We start from the raw sequence: 24,333 nt of genomic DNA on the forward strand, positions 1-24,333 counted from the left end.
CTCTGAACTCTGAACACTGAGCTCTGAACACTGAGCTCTGAACTCTGAACGCTGAGCTCTGAACGCTGAGCTCTGAACACTGAGCTCTGAACTCTGAACACTGAGCTCTGAACACTGAGCTCTGAACACTGAGCTCTGAACTCTGAACACTGAGCTCTGAACACTGAGCTCTGAACTCTGAACACTGAGCTCTGAACACTGAGCTCTGAGCTCTGAACGCTGAGCTCTGAACACTGAGCTCTGAACTCTGAACACTGAGCTCTGAACACTGAGCTCTGAACGCTGAGCTCTGAGCTCTGAACGCTGAGCTCTGAACACTGAGCTCTGAACTCTGAACACTGAGCTCTGAACACTGAGCTCTGAACACTGAGCTCTGAGCTCTGAACGCTGAGCTCTGAACACTGAGCTCTGAACTCTGAACACTGAGCTCTGAACACTGAGCTCTGAACGCTGATGCCAAAGTGATCTTTTTTGTTATTTTTTTAACCAAAAGTTTTAATATTTTAATTTAACTATATATATATATATATATATATATATATATATATTTATTTATATATAGTTATATTTTATAGAGATACCGACTTAATTATCCTCCAAAATGGAGTGTTTTCTTTGTCTCATTGAAACACTAAAACTTGATTTTAAAAATTTGATTTTGAACATTTAAAATGTTTTAAAACATATAATTATTATTATATAATACAATTTGTAATAATAATGTTAATAATAATCATAGTACATTATTATTATTATCAAAAGAACCAGAGAAAAGAAAATAATTTAAATTAATAAAAGATTTTAATGTATATAAGATTTACTATTATTGTAATACAGATTATATTTTTCTAATAACTATAAAATATGCATTTTAGTTTCAAGTACAGTAATTCATTAATGTTTAAATTACACCGACGTCAAATAAATTAATGTAAAAGGATTTATATTCCTGTTCAAACATCTTTAGAGGAAAACCACAGACGATTAAATCCTCAATAATAATACGAATAATAATAATGATAATAATGATAATAATTAATAACAGCAGGTCAGACTATAGATGGAAACAAATCATCTTTATTCAACAAGCAGCATGAACATGAAAAACATCATAAATCAATAAATCGATAGATCAATAAATCAATATCAGCGTCAACGAGCAAAAGAATGTAAATAAAAAGAAAACACTAAATAAAAATGCTACAACAATAATTAGAATAATTTAAAGATTTTCAACATTAGAAAAAAAAAATGTTTAATTTCAAATGCATTTCTCTGAAAATATAAAATGTCTAAATTAGCTTAATTGTGCCGAGCTTTATATTATTAGCTTGTTTACTTCTGAAATGAAGAAGAAGAAGAAGAAGAAGAACATTATAGAAACAAAGAGATGAGGAGGGTTTGTGTGTATGTGTGTGTGTGTGTGTGTGCGTGTCTGTGTGCGTGTGTTTGTGTGTGTGCGTGTATATGTGCGTGTGTGTTTGTGTGTGTGTGTGTGTGTGTCCATCTTGTTCCCCATGTCACCTGTCCTCAGGTAAACCATTAACCAGCTAACGACCATAAAACTCCACTTTATGGAAAGTTTGATGACGGTGGCGGCTCGTAAACTCTTTATGACTTCACTGCAAGAAAGATTAAAAAAACACAAAACCCTTCAAGCTGCTCGTCTGTGAGATCACACGTAACGTTCTGAGTGTTTACAGACAAATAAAAGATGAAACAGTGACTTTGTTTTTGCTCTTATTCTAAAAAAGATATTCATAATAAACTGTGAAATGACAATTAATATTCCACTCTCATCATCTTCAGGTTTTCATCTTTCTGACGGTCCTTGAACGCATCGTGTGCAACGAACACTTCCATCAGAAAAAATCAGCCACAACAAAACTAAAAATGTGTGATATTTAATGTAAAAACATTTCATTCTACGTGTCTCAGATAAAATAAAAACATACAATTCGGAATAATTTTGTTCCTTTAAAATAAATGATACGCACGTTTTACCTGCAAAGCATTTTCTCAAGAAATTTAAGAATGATTTAGAAATAAATTTGTACTTTTTGCAAAACTCAACTCAACTGTTCCTCATCTAAAACAATATTGGAAGATGTATATTTTTTGAACATTTCATATTTTGAGGAAAGGACGTATATTATAAATATATTGATTATTTTTGCCAAATTCTATAAACATAAATATAAGTTTACAAAAATGGACCATAATGTACTAAATGAACATCATGCTGTATTGAAGACAGAAATGGGCAAAAATACATCAAAATGTATTTTGATACAAAATACCCCTCAAATAAATGTATTAAAATAAAATATAAAATACTGGTGCCAGAAAATGTAACAAAATACAATACATGTATTTTGTATTTAAAATATAGGAAATACTTTTTTTCTGGATTTTCCGTTTTCTCACAATTTGGTATAGCAGAGCATTCAGGTTTGGGCTATATAATATAATAATAATATAATATAATTATATATAATGTACACAAAGCTCTGGTGAAGCCCACAAACAGGAAGAACAGTCACAGACATGTTGTCCATCTGGCCAACTGTAGAATGTATGAAATAATAAAACTAAGAATACTTTCATAATATGCCTTTTAAATAAAATAAATTGGATATTAAATGTTTTTTAGTTTTTTTTAAACAAATGGACATCTACTGTCGTAGCCTGGCTAACTGTGAACTATATTATCTGCCAGTAATTGATATGGCATTATGACATTCACATTGAGAAGATATAGCATAACTTGTAATACTGTGCAAGATTAGATGGCCAGACGTCTCTTGATAAGGTTATCATGAACATACAAGCTCTCAATCTCCCTCTTCCTATAGCTAGCTACTCCACTGATAAGTTAACTTGCTAAACACTGGCTATGCACTAGCCTAGACAGCATGCTAGCGTCATTAGCATGTTAGCATCGATCGCTAGCTTGATATTATAACCATCACCATGTACAATAGGCTATGTAGCCAGACCCAGACATAAACTATACATCAAGCTAGTTGACATCTGTCACACTCAGATACAATATTTAACTTGACAGACAATCTGTTGAACTTGAAGATCTGAAGACTGAACTCGTGAACTGTTTTTTGATTCGCGGAGAAAGTATTTTGAGTATTTTAAATACAAAATTACTCCACTCTAAAGTATTTTGTTACAAATTACGTTCGATTTTTATCGGCCCTATCAAATACAAATTACAAAATACTCAAAAGTATTTGAAATACGTATTTCAAATACAAGTAACAGAAATACTGCCCATCTCTGATTGAAGAAGACTTGAAACTAGAGACTGAGACCATAAACTCATGTTTACAATGTTTACTGAGGTAATAAATCAAGAGAGAAGTAGAGTCATTTTCTCATAGACTTCTATACAACCAGAGGAGTCGCCCCCTGGTGGACACTAGAGAGAATGCAGCTTGTAGTTTCTTAAGTAAATTTTATTCTACATTGTTAAAAGTATTGATAAGTACTTGAAGTATTTACACCATGTTAACAGTTATAACCATTTTATCCTCCAATTTACAACATCATGTATATAAGTATAAGTATTATTATTACACCTACTACTAATAAAGTTAATTGTGGGTCATTATGGAATTAACAGTAGCAAAATAAAACTATAAAACTACAACAGTGACTCTGTATGATCAGAAAAATGGAAAATATACATTTATAGTCAAACATTTGTATTTTGGAAATTTACTTCCTCACGATTCAAAAAATAAGTTTGGTGACTTCTTCTCAAAGTTTGATTTCAATCATTCATTAATTAAAATAGGAACGTTGGGATGCTACTGTACAGTATTCATTATGTTTGTCCCATTTTTACTATTTTAAATATTATAAATATTATATATAAGAAAAAAACTGAATCTAAGAGGTTTTAGCATCAAACATAATTCAGATTTTACCATTTAAAAAAATCATAATAGTAATAATTCACATGTTTTTTCCACAGTTATATAAATGTCTGCTGTGTTAATGATTTCCTCTCAGCTCTTCATGATGTTCTCTCTGCTGCCATCTTGTGTTCAACAATCTCATTACAGTCACAAAATAACAACACATATGAACCCGAATATCAATAAACAACACGTGTTTATTAATACCGTTATATTTTAATGGTAATGTGAAGTAGAAGCCAAACTAAAGAAAAATAAAGTTTGATTTTAGAAAATATCTGAAACAAAGTCAAAATATTATTAGCTGGACTTTAGAGAGTTATTTACAAAGAAAAAGGTCAAGAATGAGATGTGTTTGTTATTGATAATTAATTTACTAACCGGGTAAAAATGACTAAATATGTTTAAAATACGTGTAAATGTTTACGATTATATGAGGCTCTAAATATTCATTATGAAAAAATGTAACCGTTTACGGGTTTTACATGAATAGTCTTTTCAAACTAAACTTGTCTTCTCAGGAAACAACTTAGTTAGGTTTACACAACTAAACTACTTAGTTAGGTTTAGTAAAATATACTTGTACAATATATACAATAATCTTCATCATAAACACTTCTCTCATCATATACAACAAAAACCCACAATAAGAGAAAACATACGTCACACATTTACCCCAATAATAATAATATATATATATTTATATAAATGATCATAAAGAGCCTTTAGATTCTTTATTATCTTAATGTTTTTATTATCTCAGATGTCATAATTTTCCACCAATCCTAGAAAACAAATAACCAAACAAAACGTCAAACCAGGGCCCCGTTCCTCATACGTGGTTCAGCTAAGTCGATCAAATGTCCTATTAGCAGCCTAAATTAACGAGATGATTGATGTCAGGCTATCTCGGTTTCTCCAAGGCTGATCCTCTCAAACAGTCAAACAGTACAAGAACAGTGCTGTGTGCTTGGGTCAAAAGCCCAACAAATGCCACGGGAGGGACTGGCTCTTATCAATAGTTCTCCTGAGTTCAGTGACGACATGTTTCACCACCATGTTGCCGTCCATTACAGTCTGTTTTATTACCATTATACATCTGCTTTTCCAGATTTTGAAACGTGATGCTGACAATGAGCTGGTAAAGTTCTCTTTATCGGACATCTTCTCATCAAACAGAGCAAACATCACAGATTTATAGTTCACATTGAAGACTAGGCCGAGGCCTTGAAGTGAGGCCCAGACCTGCTGCGCTCTGTAGCAGTCTATGAACAGGTGATTTTGTGTTTGTCCTCGTTACAATGCATCATGGGACATTTTTTCGTGGTGACATAGCAGCTCCATGACACAGTGGCTCTTACAGCGGGTCTATTCATTGCCATGAGCCATCGGACATCTCTGATGCTCTCCGAGAGATTCTTATCCTTCAGAGTTTTTATTACTTCCTCACCCTCGCCATTTGTCAGATTTTTATATTTAACGAGTCCACCATGTTTAAAATCGTTGATCTTTTTATAGATAGATTTGCTTGGTAGACTCTTCCAGTCGATACGTAGGTGTTGATAGTGGTTGGTAAGATCTCCGTATAATAACTTGTAGTCAGGGCCCTGTCTCAGTTTCCCCTTTCTCTTCCTCCACACGGAGCCGTCTCCTAACCAGAGAGCGTTTCTGGAGATGGCAGCAGAGACATTTTTAACAAATGCAATATGTAACCTGACGCTGAGCTCTAGGGCCCCTAACCCACCGTACTCTTTACTTTTATACATTAGTTCTCGTTTGGTCACTTCCCTGGTTGTGAACCAGATTGAGTTCACACACTGTTTATTTAACTGGATGATCATTTTGTTGGATGGAGGAAAAATATTGGATAAAAAAAGTAGTTTAGATAAGATGAAGGTCTTGACTATATTTACCCTGGATTTGTAGTTAGTATTTTTGTTTTCCCATTTTTTCACCTCTTCTTTAATTTCACACAACTTGGTTTCCCAATTTCTTTCACTACTTTTACTGTCACAGAATGTTAAACCCAGTATTTTTATTTCTGGTTTGACGTTAACGTTAATATTACATTGATGGTGTTCATCCCCGATCCAAACTCCCTCTGTTTTGTTGTGGTTTAGTTTAGCTCCAGATGCAAATTCATACAGAGATAGGTTGTTAGTTAAAGCATCCATCTCCAACTGGTTTTTTACGATGACAGTAATGTCATCAGCGTATGCGATGGCTGTAACTTTGGGCATATGACCTACACTTAAACCTGAGATTAGATGGTCCGAGTTTATTTTTTTAATTAGAGGATTTATGGCGAGGATGTATAACGCAGCACTTAGCGGACAGCCCTGCTTCACTCCTCTCTCTACTTAAAATGTTTCAGTTAAAACACCATTTACATTTATACAGATGTTTGATTTAACATACAGACATCTCACCATGTGAATAAAAGCATCGGGGAAGCCGTATGACTTCATCACAGCCCAGAGGTAATGTCTAGAGATGTAATCAAAGGCCTTCTTCTGATCAAGCCCAACAACATAGAAACCTTTTTTATCAGGATCATGTAAGAGTTCTCTTAACATGCACAAGTTGTCCCACATCAGTCGGCCTTTAATTGCACACGTTTGTTCTTTATCTATAATTTTGTCCAATATTTCGTTTAATCTATTCATAATTATTTTAGCAGGAATCTTATAGTCTGTATTCATAATAGATGTCTGTAGTTATCCAAATCAGCGTCATCACCTTTTTTGAACAATAAAGATAAAACACCTTGATGAAAGGAGTCTCCCATTCAGCCGCTGTTTATACCTTCATTGTACACAGCAGTGAGGAGGTTTAAAACATCTTCGTTATATAATTGATAAAACTCAGTGGGCAGACCGTCAGGACCAGGACCTTTACTGATGTTAAGTTGTTGGATGGCCTCCATCACTTCCTCTCTTCTTATGTCTCCACTAAGATGAGTGAAGTCTGATTCGTTGTATGAGGGCATTGTTTCCAACAGAGTGTTGACACAGCCTACATGTCTATTCTCTTATATGCATTGACACATAGATTTATGATTACTTCCCTTTTTTCCTTTTCACAGTAAAAAGTATCACCTTCATGGTTTTTTATACATTTAATATATCTATCTTGAATTTGTTTTTGACTTGATTTCAGAGCGTGAGTTAGATTCCCTCTGCTATCCGAGTCTGACTGTTTATAGACATTATATAATAACTCATGATTGAAGCTGTTTATTTGTTTATTAATACTTGTCATGGTTTCCTCGTCTACTGTAGTTTTTTGTTTCTTCTGTTTCAGCCTAATGTATTGCTTCATTAATTCATCATAATATATATTTTTTGCTTTATTTAATTCTCTGCATTTGAATTTGAAGAAATCTTTCACTCTATATTTTAATATTTCCCATAATTTAATATTAGATTTGGTTAGAACTTTTAATTGTGTTATTTTTTGTATTTCCTGTTTTAGCTCCTTTAATAAATCTGTATTTTTTAGGCATTGAGTATTTAGTTTCCAGAAGCCTGCCCATCTTTCGGCGCAGGCTGAAAACTCACCTCTTCAAGAAGGCCTACCCTGAGCCTTCCACTTAGCACTTACTTAGCATCTCTTGTATTCATACTAGCTTATTGTATTCATATTAGTTTGTGGCACTTATTGCATTCGTTTGTTTCTGCACTGTACGTTGGCTCTGGTTTATGCTCTTAGATGCTTGTTTGAGGAAAGGACATGCACTTATTACTTCTGGTGACTAGTTGTTCTCTCGAAAACCGATGTTGAATACACTTAATGTAGCGTCTGCTAAATGACTAATGTAATTTATGTCTCTTTATCACATCCGTTTATCATAATTATCATAAATATGTTGTGTAATTTTCTCTGGATGTATAATCAGTGATATATAATAAATTAATTAGTTACAGAATCAAGTAGAAATAACTCATGAAACATGTTTATACAGTTTAATGTGTAAAGTGGTAATTTAAATAGAAAATGTCTAATCTGTGTAATATAACTAACTAAAAAGAAGTTTCATGCTGAAATGTACTACAGTTATGAAGTACAGTAGCTGTAGTAGAAGTACCATTTAAAGATACTTAGCGATAAACACATCACGCTTCATGAATAAACGTTGTCCTGTAATGAATCTTGATACTTAATAATTTCACTCTAAATATCTCCACAATCACCAACAGCTGTGTGTCTATTTCTCTAAATTTGACTAAATCTTGCTGAATATTTAGTATTTGCATAAACCTGCTGTTATAAGTGTGTGCAAACAGATAATAATACTCATTTATAGTATATAGAACACTATAATATGGTGTTCAAATGAGTGAGAGACTTATATAGACGGTTAACAGAATAATAAAGGGAAGAATAACAACATGTGTCATTTATTTAATCAAGTCCCGGTTTAATCGGTCAGCATTTATTGTGCAGGAGCTGAAAAACGAAACTCTGGCGGTAAAAAAGGAAATTAATTTCAACTCTTCTCTGATTGGACGATCACAGACACGCTCTCTTTGGCCAATCAGAGAGCAGCTTGTTTATTATAAATAACCGGATCCTCCACCATCAGGACACATTTCTCTCACAGTCGACGAAGAAATAAAGCAACTACAAAATGTCTGGACGAGGAAAGACCGGTGGCAAGACCAGAGCGAAGGCCAAGACCAGGTCTTCTCGTGCCGGGCTTCAGTTCCCCGTCGGCCGTGTCCACAGACACTTGAGGAAGGGTAACTACGCTCACCGTGTCGGTGCCGGAGCTCCGGTGTACCTGGCGGCGGTGCTGGAGTACCTGACCGCTGAGATCCTGGAGCTGGCTGGGAACGCTGCCCGCGACAACAAGAAGACCAGGATCATCCCCCGTCACCTGCAGCTGGCCGTCCGCAACGACGAGGAGCTCAACAAGCTGCTGGGCGGAGTGACCATCGCTCAGGGCGGCGTGCTGCCCAACATCCAGGCGGTGCTGCTGCCCAAGAAGACCGAGAAGGCCGCCAAGAAGTAGACACCCAAACCGGCTGACTAACAACACAAAGGCTCTTTTAAGAGCCACTCACTTACAACTAAAGAGAGAAATCATTCATTTAGTGACGACTCATTGAGGTGGTGGAATAATTATATCTAACATTTCAAATATAATGTCCACTGAAGGACAATCTACTTGTAGATACTGACAACATAAACAAACTAGGCTCTAAATGTTTGAGGTTCAGAATAGTAAATGTCAAACAGAAGATGCAGGAAGACACGAAATAGTTAAAATATAGAAATAAATCATATTTACAGCAACATAACGTTTTGAAGTCATTGTGGGACGGACCGATGAGTTTTAGCCCCGCTCACTAAATCTGTCTCCTTCAGTCCTCTGTCCTCGGGTGAGCTTTAAATACAGCCGGTTGAGGGAACATGTAGATTAGTTTCATACATTATCTGAAGATCAGTTTATTAAAAACCAAATGTTCTTTAACATCAATTTACAAAAATATACTTTGCTTGTATTATGAATTAATCCAAAATAAATATTAATTTACACTAAATACTAATCTGTTGTGAAAGTGTTGATTGATGCCATATACATTGAATGCACATATTATGTAATCAGGTCAAGTGGAATAAATTAACCTTAAAAATGGTTGTCCATTGGGGAATAAAATGTTAAACAGTTTAAACTATCTATTATAGTTGGATTTCATAACATAAAATATGATTTTGTACGTTGTTTAAAACATTAAGTTATGTAAATATTAATAAAATACCTGGATGATGAAATGTAAGAAAAAAATCATATTAAATAAAACAGTTTGAACATCACGTACGAATTATAGTTTACATGTAATAAATCAGAAGTGGATAGTCAATCTATATTAAGTGATGTAGCGTATGTGCATTAGATGAAACACGTGTTTCCCAGGCCCACAGCTCTCAGAGGCGGGTGTGTGGCTCTTAAAAGAGCCGTTGGTTGTTGAGTAGAGTCGGGTTAGTTTAAGCCCTCTCTCCGCGGATGCGGCGGGCCAGCTGGATGTCTTTGGGCATGATGGTGACCCTCTTGGCGTGAATGGCGCACAGGTTGGTGTCCTCGAACAGACCGACCAGGTAAGCCTCGCTGGACTCCTGCAGAGCCATGACGGCGGAGCTCTGGAAGCGCAGGTCGGTCTTGAAGTCCTGAGCGATCTCCCTCACCAGGCGCTGGAAGGGCAGCTTGCGGATCAGCAGCTCGGTGGACTTCTGGTAGCGACGGATCTCCCTCAGAGCCACGGTACCGGGCCTGTAACGGTGGGGTTTCTTCACTCCGCCGGTGGCCGGGGCGCTCTTACGGGCAGCTTTGGTCGCCAGCTGCTTCCTGGGAGCTTTCCCTCCGGTGGATTTACGGGCGGTCTGCTTGGTTCTGGCCATTGCAGTTCGTCCGTCTGTTCTGTGTTCACAGATCAACAAGAAATGCTGTGTGAGCGGGAACAGCGGCTTTATAAAGGAGCTGCCGGAGTCAGAGCGGCGCTGATTAGTCCACACGGGGAGACACGTGCGCTGGAGCTGAGCTGCGATTGGACTAAAGGAACTCAAACACCAGTGGTGAGAAAACGGCCTCTGACTGATGTGAAGTTTACATCATGTTTATATATTTCAATTATTAAAATGATCTGTAGTTTATGGAAGACCAACCTGTAGTTTTCTGTAAGTAAAATAAAAGATGAAATTGTAGCCGTGACAGTAATAATATCCTAATGTTCAGTCATAATTATGAGATAAAAATAATAATTGTGATTGATCATGGGGATATTATCACAGCTTTCTTTACTGATGGAAATAGGCTTCCATAGTAATTTAAAGTAAAGTTGTATTTTTGTTATATTTATAAAAATATTATATATGCATTTATTAATTAATACATTATTATTAATAATGAATTTGTTATTTAATTTCAATAGCTCAGTTTCATAAAATCCAGTATCTAAATATGTTAATTTTTTATTTGAGATATTTAATCATTTGTTCAAATATATAAAAACAACTCATTTCAGAGAGATTGATGTTTATTCAGGCAATAACAAAAATAATGAATAAAGAATGTCAACATTTAATATTCTAGTAGAAAAAAAAAATACTTTAAAGATAAAACATTTCTCCCCGGTTCCACTATGTGACTAGAGCTATGTCTCCCGTAGCTGTGCCTACGGTGTACAAATGTGATAGCTTCTGCTAAATGACTAATGTAATTTACATGATGCAGCACAAAGCATGTAGTTTTTAGACGTAAAATATTAACCGATAATATAAACTATTAAAGTACAACTCATATTGACACGTGAGACAATGTGTTTGATTCCTTCAGAGTTAAACTTGATAGAAAAATATTTGAAGATGTTTTCCAGGTTTCTGTTACCTGCATTAGACAGATAACCGGATGTGATGACTATAGTGACATTAACGGTAATTCAACTATTTAAGAGATGTGATTAGCCGTTGTGTCGTCATTGTGGTGACGTTATGTCTCTACAATGTGCGTGCGGGCTCTGATCCTGGCTGCTTCAAGGTTCCCCACACCGGTCAGGATCTCCTCCGGACAGCCTCGATATCTCTACATCTGCTGGCTTCTTTCCCGGGGAAGCATTCCTGGTCCAACATCAGACATGACATGGCCGGAGTTATTACTGATGGATTATCTCCGTTCCTTGTCAGATTCCGAGTTCAATCGAAGATAAACTGATTAGCGGAGAGAGTTGGTATTTAAAGGCTTTTGCGGACGTAGTTGAAGTCGGACAGCCTTCTTTGCAGGATCGCGTTGCCAAGCTGCATTTCTGGTTACGATAACTCCTTCATATTGTCCAATTCTGAATTTATACGACTATTTACTTTACACGTTCATCGCTCAACATAAGATTTAGGCTAACAGTATATCCACCACCTCAATGAGTCGTCACTAAATGAATGATTTCTCTCTTTAGTTGTAAGTGAGTGGCTCTTAAAAGAGCCTTTGTGTTGTTAGTCAGCCGGTTTGGGTGTCTACTTCTTGGCGGCCTTCTCGGTCTTCTTGGGCAGCAGCACCGCCTGGATGTTGGGCAGCACGCCGCCCTGAGCGATGGTCACTCCGCCCAGCAGCTTGTTGAGCTCCTCGTCGTTGCGGACGGCCAGCTGCAGGTGACGGGGGATGATCCTGGTCTTCTTGTTGTCGCGGGCAGCGTTCCCAGCCAGCTCCAGGATCTCAGCGGTCAGGTACTCCAGCACCGCCGCCAGGTACACCGGAGCTCCGGCACCGACACGGTGAGCGTAGTTACCCTTCCTCAAGTGTCTGTGGACACGGCCGACGGGGAACTGAAGCCCGGCACGAGAAGACCTGGTCTTGGCCTTCGCTCTGGTCTTACCACCGGTCTTTCCTCGTCCAGACATTTTCGAGTTTTTATGTTCGTCGAATTCAATGGAATTACGTACTTCACAACCTTAATCATGCTTATTATAAACACACAGCTGCTCGCTCATTGGTGACACGGAACGTAACTGTGATCGTCCAATCAGAAACGAGAAGGCCAAGTTCCGCTGTTAACTACAGGTTTTCTGCGCTATACCGTGTAAGACTTTCAAAATAAAATGTGACAAATATAACCTACGGTCATTATAATTAGCAAAATACTTTTTTGAAAACTCAATGTTTTTATTAATAAACGTATGTGTGTTTGTAAATATATTTTTTCTGATAATATCCAGTCCATCTATCAAAAACATAATTTTTTTGGAAAGACAAATTTTGCTCTGTGTTATTGAAATGGGTAATTTATTAATGTATTTATAAATTAGTGCTGGGCAACGATTCAAATTTTTAATCGCATGGATTTGAACATGCGATTAATGCGAACATTGTTATGGCAAAGTTCAATAATGAATTCAAAAGTAGTGTATTGTGCACTTTTATTTTAAAGTACTGCTATTTGAACTAAAGGTCAATAACATTTGGTTTGTAAACACTTTAAACACATCAGGTTGTTAGCAGCAGTATTCTCTTCACACAGCAGCAGTTCTATTTCTTCACTATCTGTGCTCAGTGTGCTGACTGTGTGTGAAACGTTCCACTGCTGTGCAACAGGAATAACATGTTTCAGCACGTTTCAGCAAAAATGTGTGTCTTCATGACAGTCAGAGCATGTGAATGCAGCTCTACTGTTCATCAATATAATGCTGTAACTCAGAGGTGATGATGGTGACCCAGCGATCAAAGAATAAAGACACTTTACCCACAATTTAGGTGTATTTTCCCTTTAACTGACGAGATGCAGCATGTTTTATACTTAATGTGAATATAATTCATACTTTCTTGGCATCTTATTCTGAAAACCGGATGTTCGTCTGAAGAAACCGGATGTTGTCTCACGTTAATCTTTCCACTACCTTTCAAAGTCCTTCGCTCGCTACCGATCTGTGCCATTTAAATGCATTTACCATGAATTTCAGCATATAGGTGCACTAAAGTGTAAGTGTCTGCTGAGTTGACCACGGAGATCGGAGTGTCTGCTGACTTTACCGCAGCGATGTCCAGTAGTCTCCATTCCTCCACCGCTGCCAGTGAGCAACGGACTTTCAAAATAAAAAAAAATGAAAAAATGCGTTAACGCGCTATAAAATAATTGTCGGCGTTAATTAATGAATGCGTTAACGCGATAACTTGCCCAGCACTAGTATAAATATAATATATTTACTATATTTAGAAACCATATATAATATTTATAAATATAGTGTATATATATATATATATATATATATTTCCCTCTCATTGTTCGTCCTGTGGAGGTTTGTTACAGACCATAATATGTTCTATAAAGGTAGTACTCGTGTCTTTTGCAGCAAAACTTGATAATTAAAATATAAAACGTTTGTCTGAGACTCGTCTCTTTAACTTTATTTTTACACTCAAGGTGTCTCCTGAAGACTTCCTGTCTCAGTGAATGTTTGTGTGTTGCCATGGTTACAGTGTGATGAATGAGGAAACAGAATTTTTTTAAACTTTATTCATTCACTTAAATTATCAGTTTTAATTACAGCACTTCAAAACTCTTCTCATGGTTTTAATTAAAGGGACAGTGATACAGGATGTGGTTAGCCTAGCTTAGCATGGTCAGCCAGCCTCAGTCCTCAATAACAACAATAACAACGCTACGCTAACGAGTTCCGCTTTCAGCAGATTCACGTCACTCTGAGGGAACATTTTCAAAATAAAGGTCCTGTCAGTACGAGGTGGAGGTCTTCACCGGTCCACTTGGTTCCCACTGTTAGCCACATGCTATGCTAACATTAGCCAGCAAGCTAATTTCAGCTAATGCTTAGCTAGCGAGCTAATATAAATGATCATCAGAGTGCCAAAACTGGGAAGTGAACCAGGAAGTGAACCAGGAACGAATCATTTGAATTGTTAAAAACAACATCACAACAATAAGTCAGAAGATAAATGTTTATCACATACAGTGCCTTGCATAAATATTCAGCCCCTTTAAAGTGACTGACCTAATTCAACAGAAGTGCAGCTAGTTGATGCTAGCAGTGTCACAAGTAGTGAAATGGAGATGACCTGAGTGCAGTTGATGTGTGTCAAGTGATTGTAGTATAAAAACACTTGTCTGGGAGCTCCAGTCTCTGGTTCATCAGTATTCCTGCTACAACTGCAACATGAAGACAAAATAACACTCCAAGCAACTCAGAGAAAAGATCATTGAGAAGTACAAGTCAGGAGATGCTACACAAATATTTCCACCTCACTGGACCTCCCACAGAGTTCACTTCAGTCCATCATTAAGACATGGAAGGAGTATGGGACTAGTTTAAATCTCCTAGAGCTGGCCGTCCTCACAAACTGAGTGACCGGGCAAGAAGAGGACTGATGAGGGAGGCCACCAAGACACCTAGGACCACTCTGAAGGAGTTCAAAGCTTCAGTGGCTCAGATGGGAGAGACTGTACATACAGCAACTGTTGCCCGGGTTCTTCACCAGTCGGAGCTGTATGGGAGAGTGGCAAAGAGAAAGCCAGTGTAGAAAGAATTCACCCAAAGGCATTGTGGGAGACTCCAAGGTCAACTGGAAGAAGGTTCTTTGGTCTGATGAGACAAACATTGAGCTGTTTGGCCATCAGACTAGACGCTATGTTTGGTGAACACCAAACACTGCACATCACCACAAACACACCATGTCCACCGTGAAGCATGGTGGTGGCAGCATCATGCTCTGGGGATGCTTCTCAGCAGCAGGCCCTGGAAGGCTTGTAAAGGTAGAGGGGAACATGAATGCAGAAAGATATCCCCAAATCCTGGAGGATGATCTGACTCAGTCTGCAAGAGAACTACGACTTGGGAGAAGATTTATTCTCCAGCAAGACAACGACCCCAAACATACAGCAAAAGCTCCACAGAATGGTTCAAAGACCACAAGGTGAATGTTCTGGAGTGGAAGTCAAAGCCCAGACCTCAATCCGATCCAGAATCTGTGGCTGGACTTGAGAAGAGCTGTTCACGCCCGATCCCTAAGCAACCTGACAGAGCTTGAAGAAGAATTGGATTTGAAGAATAGAGAAAAATCTTAGTGTCCAGATGTGCCAGCCTGAGTGAGACACACACACACACACACACACACACACACACACACACACACACACACACACACTCAGTGCTGTGATTGCAGCCAAAGGTGCATTTACTAAACACTGACCTGAAGGTGGTGAATACTTATGCAATCTTTACTTTACCTTTATATATTTTAATTAATTGACATTATTTAGTAAAAATCTGTTTTCACTTTGATATTAAAGAGGTTTTTTTGCAAATTCTTGTCAAACAAGCCAAATTATATTGACCATGATTTCATGTATAAAAGCAACAAAAGGATGAAACATCCAAGGGGGGTGAATACTTATGCAAGGCACTGTATTTAAGAGATTTATCACATCTTATTTTGAATGTTTGTTTATTATCTCAGTTCATTTTAAATACATTTTTGTGTATTTTGCAGTTTTGTTGTTGACGTTTGAGTTTCGGTTGATGTTGATGTCATCAGGTGGTTTCAGGTCAGAGGACGTGAGGAAGAGTCCCGACCACCTGTGACGTCATCACACCTGTGACGTCATCACACCTCGGTGAGTGACAGAGCGTCTCGTGATGTCAGCAGTGACACCTGTGCGTGTTTCTAAAACCACTTCCTGTCCCAGGACGGGGAAGGGGGCGTGGCCATCTGAGGCAGCAGGTAAGTCAGTTACTGTTACGCCGTCCCAGCATCCTTAGCGAGCGGCGACACCGGGCTCAGATGCCTCCGTCCCGTGGACCCGGTCTCGGTTGGGGGGGAGGAGGAGGCTGAAGGGGGGCGGAGCCTGGAGGCGGCACAGCGAGGACTTTGGCTGATGGACGACAGCGTCTGCTGGCTGCCGTTCAGGAAGGACGAGGTGTTGGAGCCCTGATGGAGGCGATAGTTATAATATATCCGACGCTTCCTCTTCCACCGACAACGCAGGATCCTTATGAAGGCCTGGACCACGAGACAAGAACCAGAACCTCATTAGAGCTGTCAGAGTACTGAACCAGTATCTGAAACACTGAACCAGTAACCAGTGGTAGTAGTAGTAGTAGTAGTACTAGTAGTAGTAGTACTAGTACCTGTTTAAAGTCCCGGCTGTTACAGGGGTAGATGATGGGGTTCAGGCAGCTGTTGAAGTATCCCAACCAGAAGATCACTTTGAAGAAAGTTTCAGGAGGACGAAGACTACTGTTGAAGGAACCTGAACACACACACACACACACACACACACACACACACACACACACACACACACACACACACAGAGAGAGAGTTAGTCATCATCTATTCTAACTCATCATCATCCTCATCACCATTATCTCCTATTCTCTTCTTGTCTCCTCTCTCCTCGGTCCTCACATCACAGAGGAGGTGACCTGTAGATGAGGCAGGTGATCTGCAGCATGTTGGAGGTTCTCAGAGGATTGTGGAGGATTGTGGGGGATTATGGGGGATGAGGTTTTTGATGTTCTTCAGATATCACAGACTGCTGAAGGATTATTTCTCCCTGAAGGTGGACTTGTAAGGCCATCCTGCGCCTCAGGCTGTGTTCTGTGACTATATATGAAGGGCCTGACCTCGTCCAGAGATCATGTGACGCCTTCCCATGATGCATCACTGTCACACCTCTAAGTTTGGTGAGACTAGGAGAAGTTATTTTGGTTTCAGTTTAACATGAATCCTCTGATCCAGGATCTGATCCTCATGAACTCAGAGTAAAGTGCTGAGTCACTGAGGAGGGAGCAGACCACGACTCAGCATTTAATCACAAGGTAAGAGAGGAGGAGAAAGGAGACAGGAAGGAGGAGAGAGGAGAGGTTTGGGTTTATTGATCCAGGAGACACCAGATCACTGTCACATCATCAGTTCGAAAATATATATTAAAACAACTCATCCGAGCACAAAAAAATATCAACTTGGAAGGAGGAGAGAGGAGAGGAGAGGAGGCAAGGACAGAAGGAGAGAGGAGAGGAGAGGAGGCAAGGACAGAAGGAGAGAGGAGAGGAGAAGGGCCTCGATACGCCAACAAAGACTCCACAGAAGAAATAGAAGAACAAATATTGATAAGAGTACTAGTATCTACATGTTGGACAGATTGAATTCTGTCTAACAGGTGATGGAGATGAGCCAATCAGAGCGGTTTGACTCTGGTTCTTAAAACATTATGGGATGTTTAAATAGAGTAGTTCATGTGTTCCAGGATGAACTCAGCTGCAGCTTTTAGTAACTGAGTCACTCTATGTCTCATGGTTAGTTTTATTGTTATGATTTGTTTTGGTTCAACAAATCATAACGATTATCGTGGACAGTTTATCACAAAAACTACATTTTACAGATGACATGTGAACACATCATGATAACTTTATAATGTACCTTCAGCCAGTACTCATGTTCACTGAGCAGAGCCTGAAGGCATCATAATGTAACTAGTGAACCTCCGTTGGTTAGCCGTTAGCAGCTACTGGCTCTCCTCCTGTTGCTGTAAACACTGATTGGTTGTTAATAATGTAACATGATCAGAGATCAGAGACTATAATAATGAGTGTTGATTAGAGGCAGACGTACTGATGGGCAGAACCAGGAAGAAGGGCAGCCAGCAGAGGATGAACATCCCCACCACCACCCCGAGGGTCTTGGCCGCCTTCTTCTCTCTAGAGAACTTCAGCAGTTTGAGGGTGAGCGCGCTGCGTGCGGACGAGGCCCCGCCCCCTCCGCCATTGGGGGCGGGGCCTGGCTCCTGGACCGGCTGGTTCCGGCGGTGGATCCTCATGGTGAGCTCGTTGGAGTCCTGCAGACGCTCCCTCATCACGCCGGCCTCCAGGTTCTTGGTGGTCCGCTTGGCCACGACGTAGACCCGCCAGTACATGAAGAGGATGACGGCCAGAGGGATGTAGAAGGAACCGAGAGACGAGAACAGAGCGTAGAACGGTTCCTCTGTGATGAGACACACCGTGTCGTCCTGACGGGGGTGAGAGGTTCTAGTGAGAACACTCCAGATTTAGAACCCGAAACACTCAGTAATAGAACCTGAAACACTCAGTGATCTAGAACCTGAAACACTCAGTCATCTAGAACCTGAAACACTCAGTCATCTAGAACCTGAAACACTTAGTCATCTAGAACCTGAAACACTCAGTCATCTAGAACCTGAAACACTCAGTGAGATAGAACCTGAAACACTCAGTGAGATAGAACCTGAAACACTCAGTGATAGAACCTGAAACACTCAGTGATCTAGAACCTGAAACAGTCAGTGATCTAGAACCTGAAACACTCAGTGATCCAGAACCTGAAACACTCGGTGATCTAGAACCTGAAACTCTCAGTGAGATAGAACCTGAAACACTCAGTGAGATAGAACCTGAAACACTCAGTGATAGAACCTGAAACACTCAGTGATCTAGAACCTGAAACACTCAGTGATCTAGAACCTGAAACACTCAGTGATCCAGAACCTGAAACACTCGGTGATCTAGAACCTGAAACTCTCAGTGATAGAACCTGAAACACTCAGTGATCCAGAACCTGAAACACTCAGTGATCTAGAACCTGAAACTCTCAGTGATCTAGAACCTGAAACTCTCAGTGATCTAGAACTTGAAACACTCAGTGATCCAGAACCTGAAACACTCAGTGATCTAGAACCTGAAACTCTCAGTGATCTAGAACCTGAAACTCTCAGTGATCTAGAACTTGAAACACTCAGTGATCCAGAACCTGAAACACTCAGTGATCCAGAACCTGAAACACTCAGTGATCTAGAACTTGAAACACTCAGTGATCTAGAACTTGAAACACTCAGTGATCCAGAAGAATGAGAACATCCTCTCAGGTGAGCTCTCACTGGTGCATGATGGGTAGTTTCCATACCTGTGATGGAGGCTGTTTCCAGCCCAGCAGAGGTCCGATGGAGATGATGATGGCGAGGATCCAGACCCCCAACATGGCGAGCAGCGCCCGCTTCTCTGTGACGATGGTCGGGTACTGAAGCGGGTACCGGACTCCGATGTACCGGTCGATGGAGATCACGCACAGAGACGTGATGGACGCCGTGCAGCACAGGACGTCCACCGCCGCCCAGATGTCACAGAAGATACGGCCAAACACCCAGTGGTCCAGGACCTGGAGGGGACAGGAAGAACCTGAACCACTTAGTGTTCTAGAACCTAAAACACGTATTTATCCAGAACCTAAAACAATCAGTGAACCAAAACCTAAAACACTCAGTGAACCAGAACCTGAAACACTCAATGATCCAGAACCTGGAGGGACAGGAAGAACCTGAACCACATGAATAAAGTGATGATGAGGATGAATTTCTTCATCTATAAATATCAAACACCAGAAAATCTCAAATAAAAACAATCAGATTGTGATGAAGACGTTAAACTGAGTCCAGGTGTTGACAGGATGTGGACCTTAGTGGACTGGAGGTCTCTGTCACTCTGACAATATTAAAACAATTAAACATCTAATTTAATTAAACGCGATACACAACTTAAAATACTTCAATAATATATTTGTAATCCTTTTTCTTTATGTTCCTCCTACATGTTTTATCTGATCACACTGATATTTAGGTAATTCATCTATTAATCAATAAGTGTATCGATCAGCTTCAGTTTGTTGTCTTCATGTTGGAGAAACTGATTCTGTTCTTAATAAATGATTTATTGATTAATCTCAACACTAATCACACAGATCCCATTACGTCACTGATTAGGTGATCGATAATCGATCGCCCGTCCTGCTCACTGACCTCCAGCGTGGCGGACACCGGCAGCACGGTGGTGCCCAGCAGCAGGTCCGCGATGGCCAGGTTGATGACGAAGTAGTTGGTCGGGATGCGCAGGTGTCGGTTACAAACTACCGAGAGGATGACCAGGATGTTCCCCACGATGGCGAACATGATGAAGGAGGCCAGCACCATGCTCACCGGCACCGCCCGGCTCAGGTCCAGCCGGGCGGTGTCGTTGTCGTCGTGGTGGTGGCCGCGGGGCTGGGAGCCGTCGTAGCGGTTGGAGGTGGAGTTGGAGCCCGTCAGCGGTGCATGAGTCCCGGCGTAGAGGTCCTCGGAGGCGCCGTTAGTCCACAGACTCATGGTGGAGCGGTCTGAAGCGGTCTGAAGTGGTCCGTCAGCAGCAGGTGGAGGTTCGGGTCAGCTCGGTGTGAGCGGGCGGTCACACAGACTCCTGCCGGCTGAGGGAGCTCCTCCTCGGGTTAAACTGTTGCTTCAGTAGCGGGTCAAAGATCTCTGAGTCCTTTTATGGTCCAAGTGTTTAATGTGGGAAAGTTTCTACTGAGGAGAGAAAACACGAGGAGGTACTGTCTGTCTGTCTGCTGTCTGTCTGTCTCTCACGCTGAGATACTGTCTGTCTGTCGGTCTGTCTCTCACGCTGAGATACTGTCTGTCTGTCGGTCTGTCTCTCACACTGAGGTACTGTCTGTCTGTCTCTCACACTGAGGTAATGTCTGTCTCTCTCACACTGAGTTACTGTCTGTCTCTCACACTGAGGTACTGTCTGTCTGTCTCTCACACAGAGGTAATGTCTGTCTCTCTCACACCGAGGTACTGTCTGTCTCTCTCACTGAGGTAATGTCTGTCTCTCTCACTGAGGTACTGTCTGTCTCTCTCACTGAGGTACTGTCTGTCTCTCACACTGAGGTACTGTCTATCTCTCTCTCTCACTGAGGTACTGTCTGTCTCTCTCACTGAGGTACTGTCTGTCTCTCTCACACTGAGGTACTGTCTGTCTCTCACACTGAGGTACTGTCTGTCTGTCTCTCACACTGAGGTAATGTCTGTCTCTCTCACACTGAGGTACTGTCTGTCTGTCTCTCACACTGAGGTAATGTCTGTCTCTCACACCGAGGTACTGTCTGTCTCTCACACTGAGGTACTGTCTGTCTGTCTCTCACACTGAGGTACTGTCTGTCTCTCACACTGAGGTTCTGTCTCTCTCACTGAGGTTTTGTCTCTCTCACTGAGGTACTGTCTGTCTCTCACACTGAGGTACTGTCTGTCTCTCACACTGAGGTACTGTCTGTCTCTCTCACTGAGGTACTGTCTGTCTCTCTCACTGAGGTACTGTCTGTCTCTCACACTGAGGTACTGTCTATCTCTCTCTCTCACTGAGGTACTGTCTGTCTCTCTCACTGAGGTACTGTCTGTCTCTCTCACACTGAGGTACTGTCTGTCTCTCACACTGAGGTACTGTCTGTCTGTCTCTCACACTGAGGTAATGTCTGTCTCTCTCACACTGAGGTACTGTCTGTCTGTCTCTCACACTGAGGTAATGTCTGTCTCTCACACCGAGGTACTGTCTGTCTCTCACACTGAGGTACTGTCTGTCTGTCTCTCACACTGAGGTACTGTCTGTCTCTCACACTGAGGTTCTGTCTCTCTCACTGAGGTTTTGTCTCTCTCACTGAGGTACTGTCTGTCTCTCACACTGAGGTACTGTCTGTCTCTCACACTGAGGTACTGTCTGTCTCTCTCACTGAGGTACTGTCTGTCTCTCACACTGAGGTACTGTCTGTCTCTCACACTGAGGTAATGTCTGTCTGTCTCTCTCACTGAGGTACTGTCTGTCTCTCACACTGAGGTAATGTCTGTCTGTCTCTCTCACTGAGGTACTGTCTGTCTCTCTCACTGAGGTACTGTCTGTCTCTCTCACTGAGGTACTGTCTGTCTCTCACACTGAGGTACTGTCTGTCTCTCTCACTGAGGTACTGTCTGTCTCTCACACTGAGGTACTGTCTGTCTCTCACACTGAGGTAATGTCTGTCTGTCTCTCTCACTGAGGTACTGTCTGTCTCTCACACTGAGGTACTGTCTGTCTCTCTCACTGAGGTACTGTCTGTCTCTCTCACTGAGGTACTGTCTGTCTCTCTCACTGAGGTACTGTCTGTCTCTCTCACTGAGGTACTGTCTGTCTCTCACACTGAGGTAATGTCTGTCTGTCTCTCTCACTGAGGTACTGTCTGTCTCTCTCACTGAGGTACTGTCTGTCTCTCTCACTGAGGTACTGTCTGTCTCTCTCTCACACTGAGGTACTGCCTGTCTGTCTCTCACACTGAGGTACTGTCTGTCTCTCTCTCACACAGGTACTGTCTGTCTCTCTCACACTGAGGTACTGTCTGTCTCTCTCTCACACTGAGGTACTGTCTGTCTCTCTCACACTGAGGTACTGTCTGTCTCTCACACTGAGGTAATGTCTGTCTCTCACACTGAGGTAATGTCTGTCTCTCACACTGAGGTACTGCCTGTCTGTCTCTCACACTGAGGTACTGTCTGTCTCTCTCTCACACTGAGGTACTGTCTGTCTCTCTCACACTGAGGTACTGTCTGTCTCTCACACTGAGGTAATGTCTGTCTCTCTCACTGAGGTACTGTCTGTCTCTCTCACTGAGGTACTGTCTGTCTCTCTCACTGAGGTACTGTCTCTCTCACTGAGGTACTGTCTGTCTCTCACACTGAGGTACTGTCTGTCTCTCACACTGAGGTACTGTCTGTCTCACTGAGGTACTGTCTCTCTCTCACTGAGGTACTGTCTCTCTCTCACTGAGGTACTGTCTGTCTCTCTCACTGAGATACTGCCTGTCTGTCTCTCACACTGAGGTACTGCCTGTCTGTCTCTCACACTGAGGTACTGTCTGTCTCTCTCACACTGAGGTACTGTCTGTCTCTCTCACACTGAGGTACTGTCTGTCTCTCTCTCACACTGAAGTACTGTCTGTCTCTCTCACACTGAGGTACTGTCTGTCTCTCACACTGAGGTACTGTCTGTCTCTCTCACACTGAGGTACTGTCTGTCTCTCACACTGAGGTAATGTCTGTCTCTCTCACACTGAGGTACTGTCTGTCTCTCACACTGAGGTAATGTCTGTCTCTCTCACACTGAGGTACTGTCTCTCTCTCACACTGAGGTACTGTCTGTCTCTCTCACACTGAGGTACTGTCTGTCTCTCACACTGAGGTAATGTCTGTCTCTCACACTGAGGTAATGTCTGTCTCTCTCACACTGAGGTACTGTCTCTCTCTCACACTGAGGTACTGTCTGTCTCTCTCACACTGAGGTACTGTCTGTCTCTCACACTGAGGTAATGTCTGTCTCTCACACTGAGGTAATGTCTGTCTCTCACACTGAGGTACTGTCTGTCTCTCACACTGAGGTAATGTCTGTCTCTCACACTGAGGTAATGTCTGTCTCTCACACTGAGGTACTGCCTGTCTGTCTCTCACACTGAGGTACTGTCTGTCTCACTGAGGTACTGTCTCTCTCTCACTGAGGTACTGTCTGTCTCACTGAGGTACTGTCTCTCACACTGAGGTACTGTCTGTCTCACTGAGGTACTGTCTCTCTCTCACTGAGGTACTGTCTGTCTCACTGAGGTACTGTCTCTCACACTGAGGTACTGTCTCTCTCTCACTGAGGTACTGTCTGTCTCACTGAGGTACTGTCTCTCTCACTGAGGTACTGTCTCTCTCACTGAGGTACTGTCTCTCTCACTGAGGTACTGTCTGTCTCACTGAGGTACTGTCTCTCTCTCACTGAGGTACTGTCTGTCTCACTGAGGTACTGTCTCTCTCACTGAGGTACTGTCTGTCTCACTGAGGTACTGTCTCTCACACTGAGGTACTGTCTGTCTCACTGAGGTACTGTCTCTCTCTCACTGAGGTACTGTCTGTCTCACTGAGGTACTGTCTCTCTCACTGAGGTACTGTCTCTCACACTGAGGTACTGTCTGTCTCTCACACTGAGGTAATGTCTGTCTCTCACACTGAGGTAATGTCTGTCTCTCACACTGAGGTACTGTCTGTCTCTCACACTGAGGTAATGTCTGTCT

General features: G+C 41.2%; 4 protein-coding genes across 4 annotated transcripts; 1 reads left to right on the forward strand and 3 right to left on the reverse strand.

Moving 5' to 3' along the window:
* Nucleotides 1-8,529: 8,529 nt before the first annotated feature.
* Nucleotides 8,530-9,487, forward strand: LOC142941080 (histone H2A-like). The gene has a single exon (XM_076083338.1). The coding sequence runs from the start codon at nt 8,566-8,568 to the stop codon at nt 8,947-8,949; it is 384 nt and encodes a 127-aa protein (XP_075939453.1). The 5' UTR covers nt 8,530-8,565; the 3' UTR covers nt 8,950-9,487.
* Nucleotides 8,561-10,355, reverse strand: LOC142941074 (histone H3). Its single transcript, XM_076083332.1, has one exon. It carries the CDS (start codon nt 10,335-10,337, stop codon nt 9,927-9,929), a length of 411 nt encoding a protein of 136 aa, XP_075939447.1. The 5' UTR covers nt 10,338-10,355; the 3' UTR covers nt 8,561-9,926.
* Nucleotides 10,356-10,954: 599 nt separating this feature from the next.
* LOC142941079 (histone H2A-like) lies at nt 10,955-12,368 on the reverse strand. Its single transcript, XM_076083336.1, has one exon. The coding sequence runs from the start codon at nt 12,324-12,326 to the stop codon at nt 11,943-11,945; it is 384 nt and encodes a 127-aa protein (XP_075939451.1). The 5' UTR covers nt 12,327-12,368; the 3' UTR covers nt 10,955-11,942.
* Nucleotides 12,369-15,880: 3,512 nt separating this feature from the next.
* Nucleotides 15,881-21,424, reverse strand: LOC142941072 (alpha-1A adrenergic receptor-like). Its single transcript, XM_076083330.1, has 5 exons — nt 20,243-21,424; nt 19,354-19,605; nt 18,049-18,442; nt 16,563-16,684; nt 15,881-16,434 (listed from the first exon to the last, which is right to left on the reverse strand). Exons 1-5 carry the CDS (start codon nt 20,582-20,584, stop codon nt 16,171-16,173), a joined length of 1,374 nt encoding a protein of 457 aa, XP_075939445.1. The 5' UTR covers nt 20,585-21,424; the 3' UTR covers nt 15,881-16,170.
* Nucleotides 21,425-24,333: the final 2,909 nt, after the last annotated feature.

Source organism: Anarhichas minor, unplaced genomic scaffold, assembly GCF_050575085.1.
Source record: "Anarhichas minor isolate MPS153535 unplaced genomic scaffold, ASM5057508v1 ptg000126l, whole genome shotgun sequence".
NCBI lineage: Eukaryota > Metazoa > Chordata > Actinopteri > Perciformes > Anarhichadidae > Anarhichas > Anarhichas minor.

Excerpts from the sequence above, each read along its gene's own strand:
- LOC142941080 (XM_076083338.1), top strand. The coding sequence starts at position 8,566 with ATGTCTGGACGAGGAAAGACCGGTGGCAAGACCAGAGCGAAGGCCAAG.
- LOC142941074 (XM_076083332.1), bottom strand. The coding sequence starts at position 10,337 with ATGGCCAGAACCAAGCAGACCGCCCGTAAATCCACCGGAGGGAAAGCT.
- LOC142941079 (XM_076083336.1), bottom strand. The coding sequence starts at position 12,326 with ATGTCTGGACGAGGAAAGACCGGTGGTAAGACCAGAGCGAAGGCCAAG.
- LOC142941072 (XM_076083330.1), bottom strand. The coding sequence starts at position 20,584 with ATGAGTCTGTGGACTAACGGCGCCTCCGAGGACCTCTACGCCGGGACT. Across the intron at positions 19,606-20,242 it reads CGGTGTCCGCCACGCTGGAG|GTCCTGGACCACTGGGTGTT; the intron begins GTCAGTGAGCAG and ends TGTCCCCTCCAG. Across the intron at positions 16,435-16,562 it reads ACAGCCGGGACTTTAAACAG|GCCTTCATAAGGATCCTGCG; the intron begins GTACTAGTACTA and ends CTCGTGGTCCAG.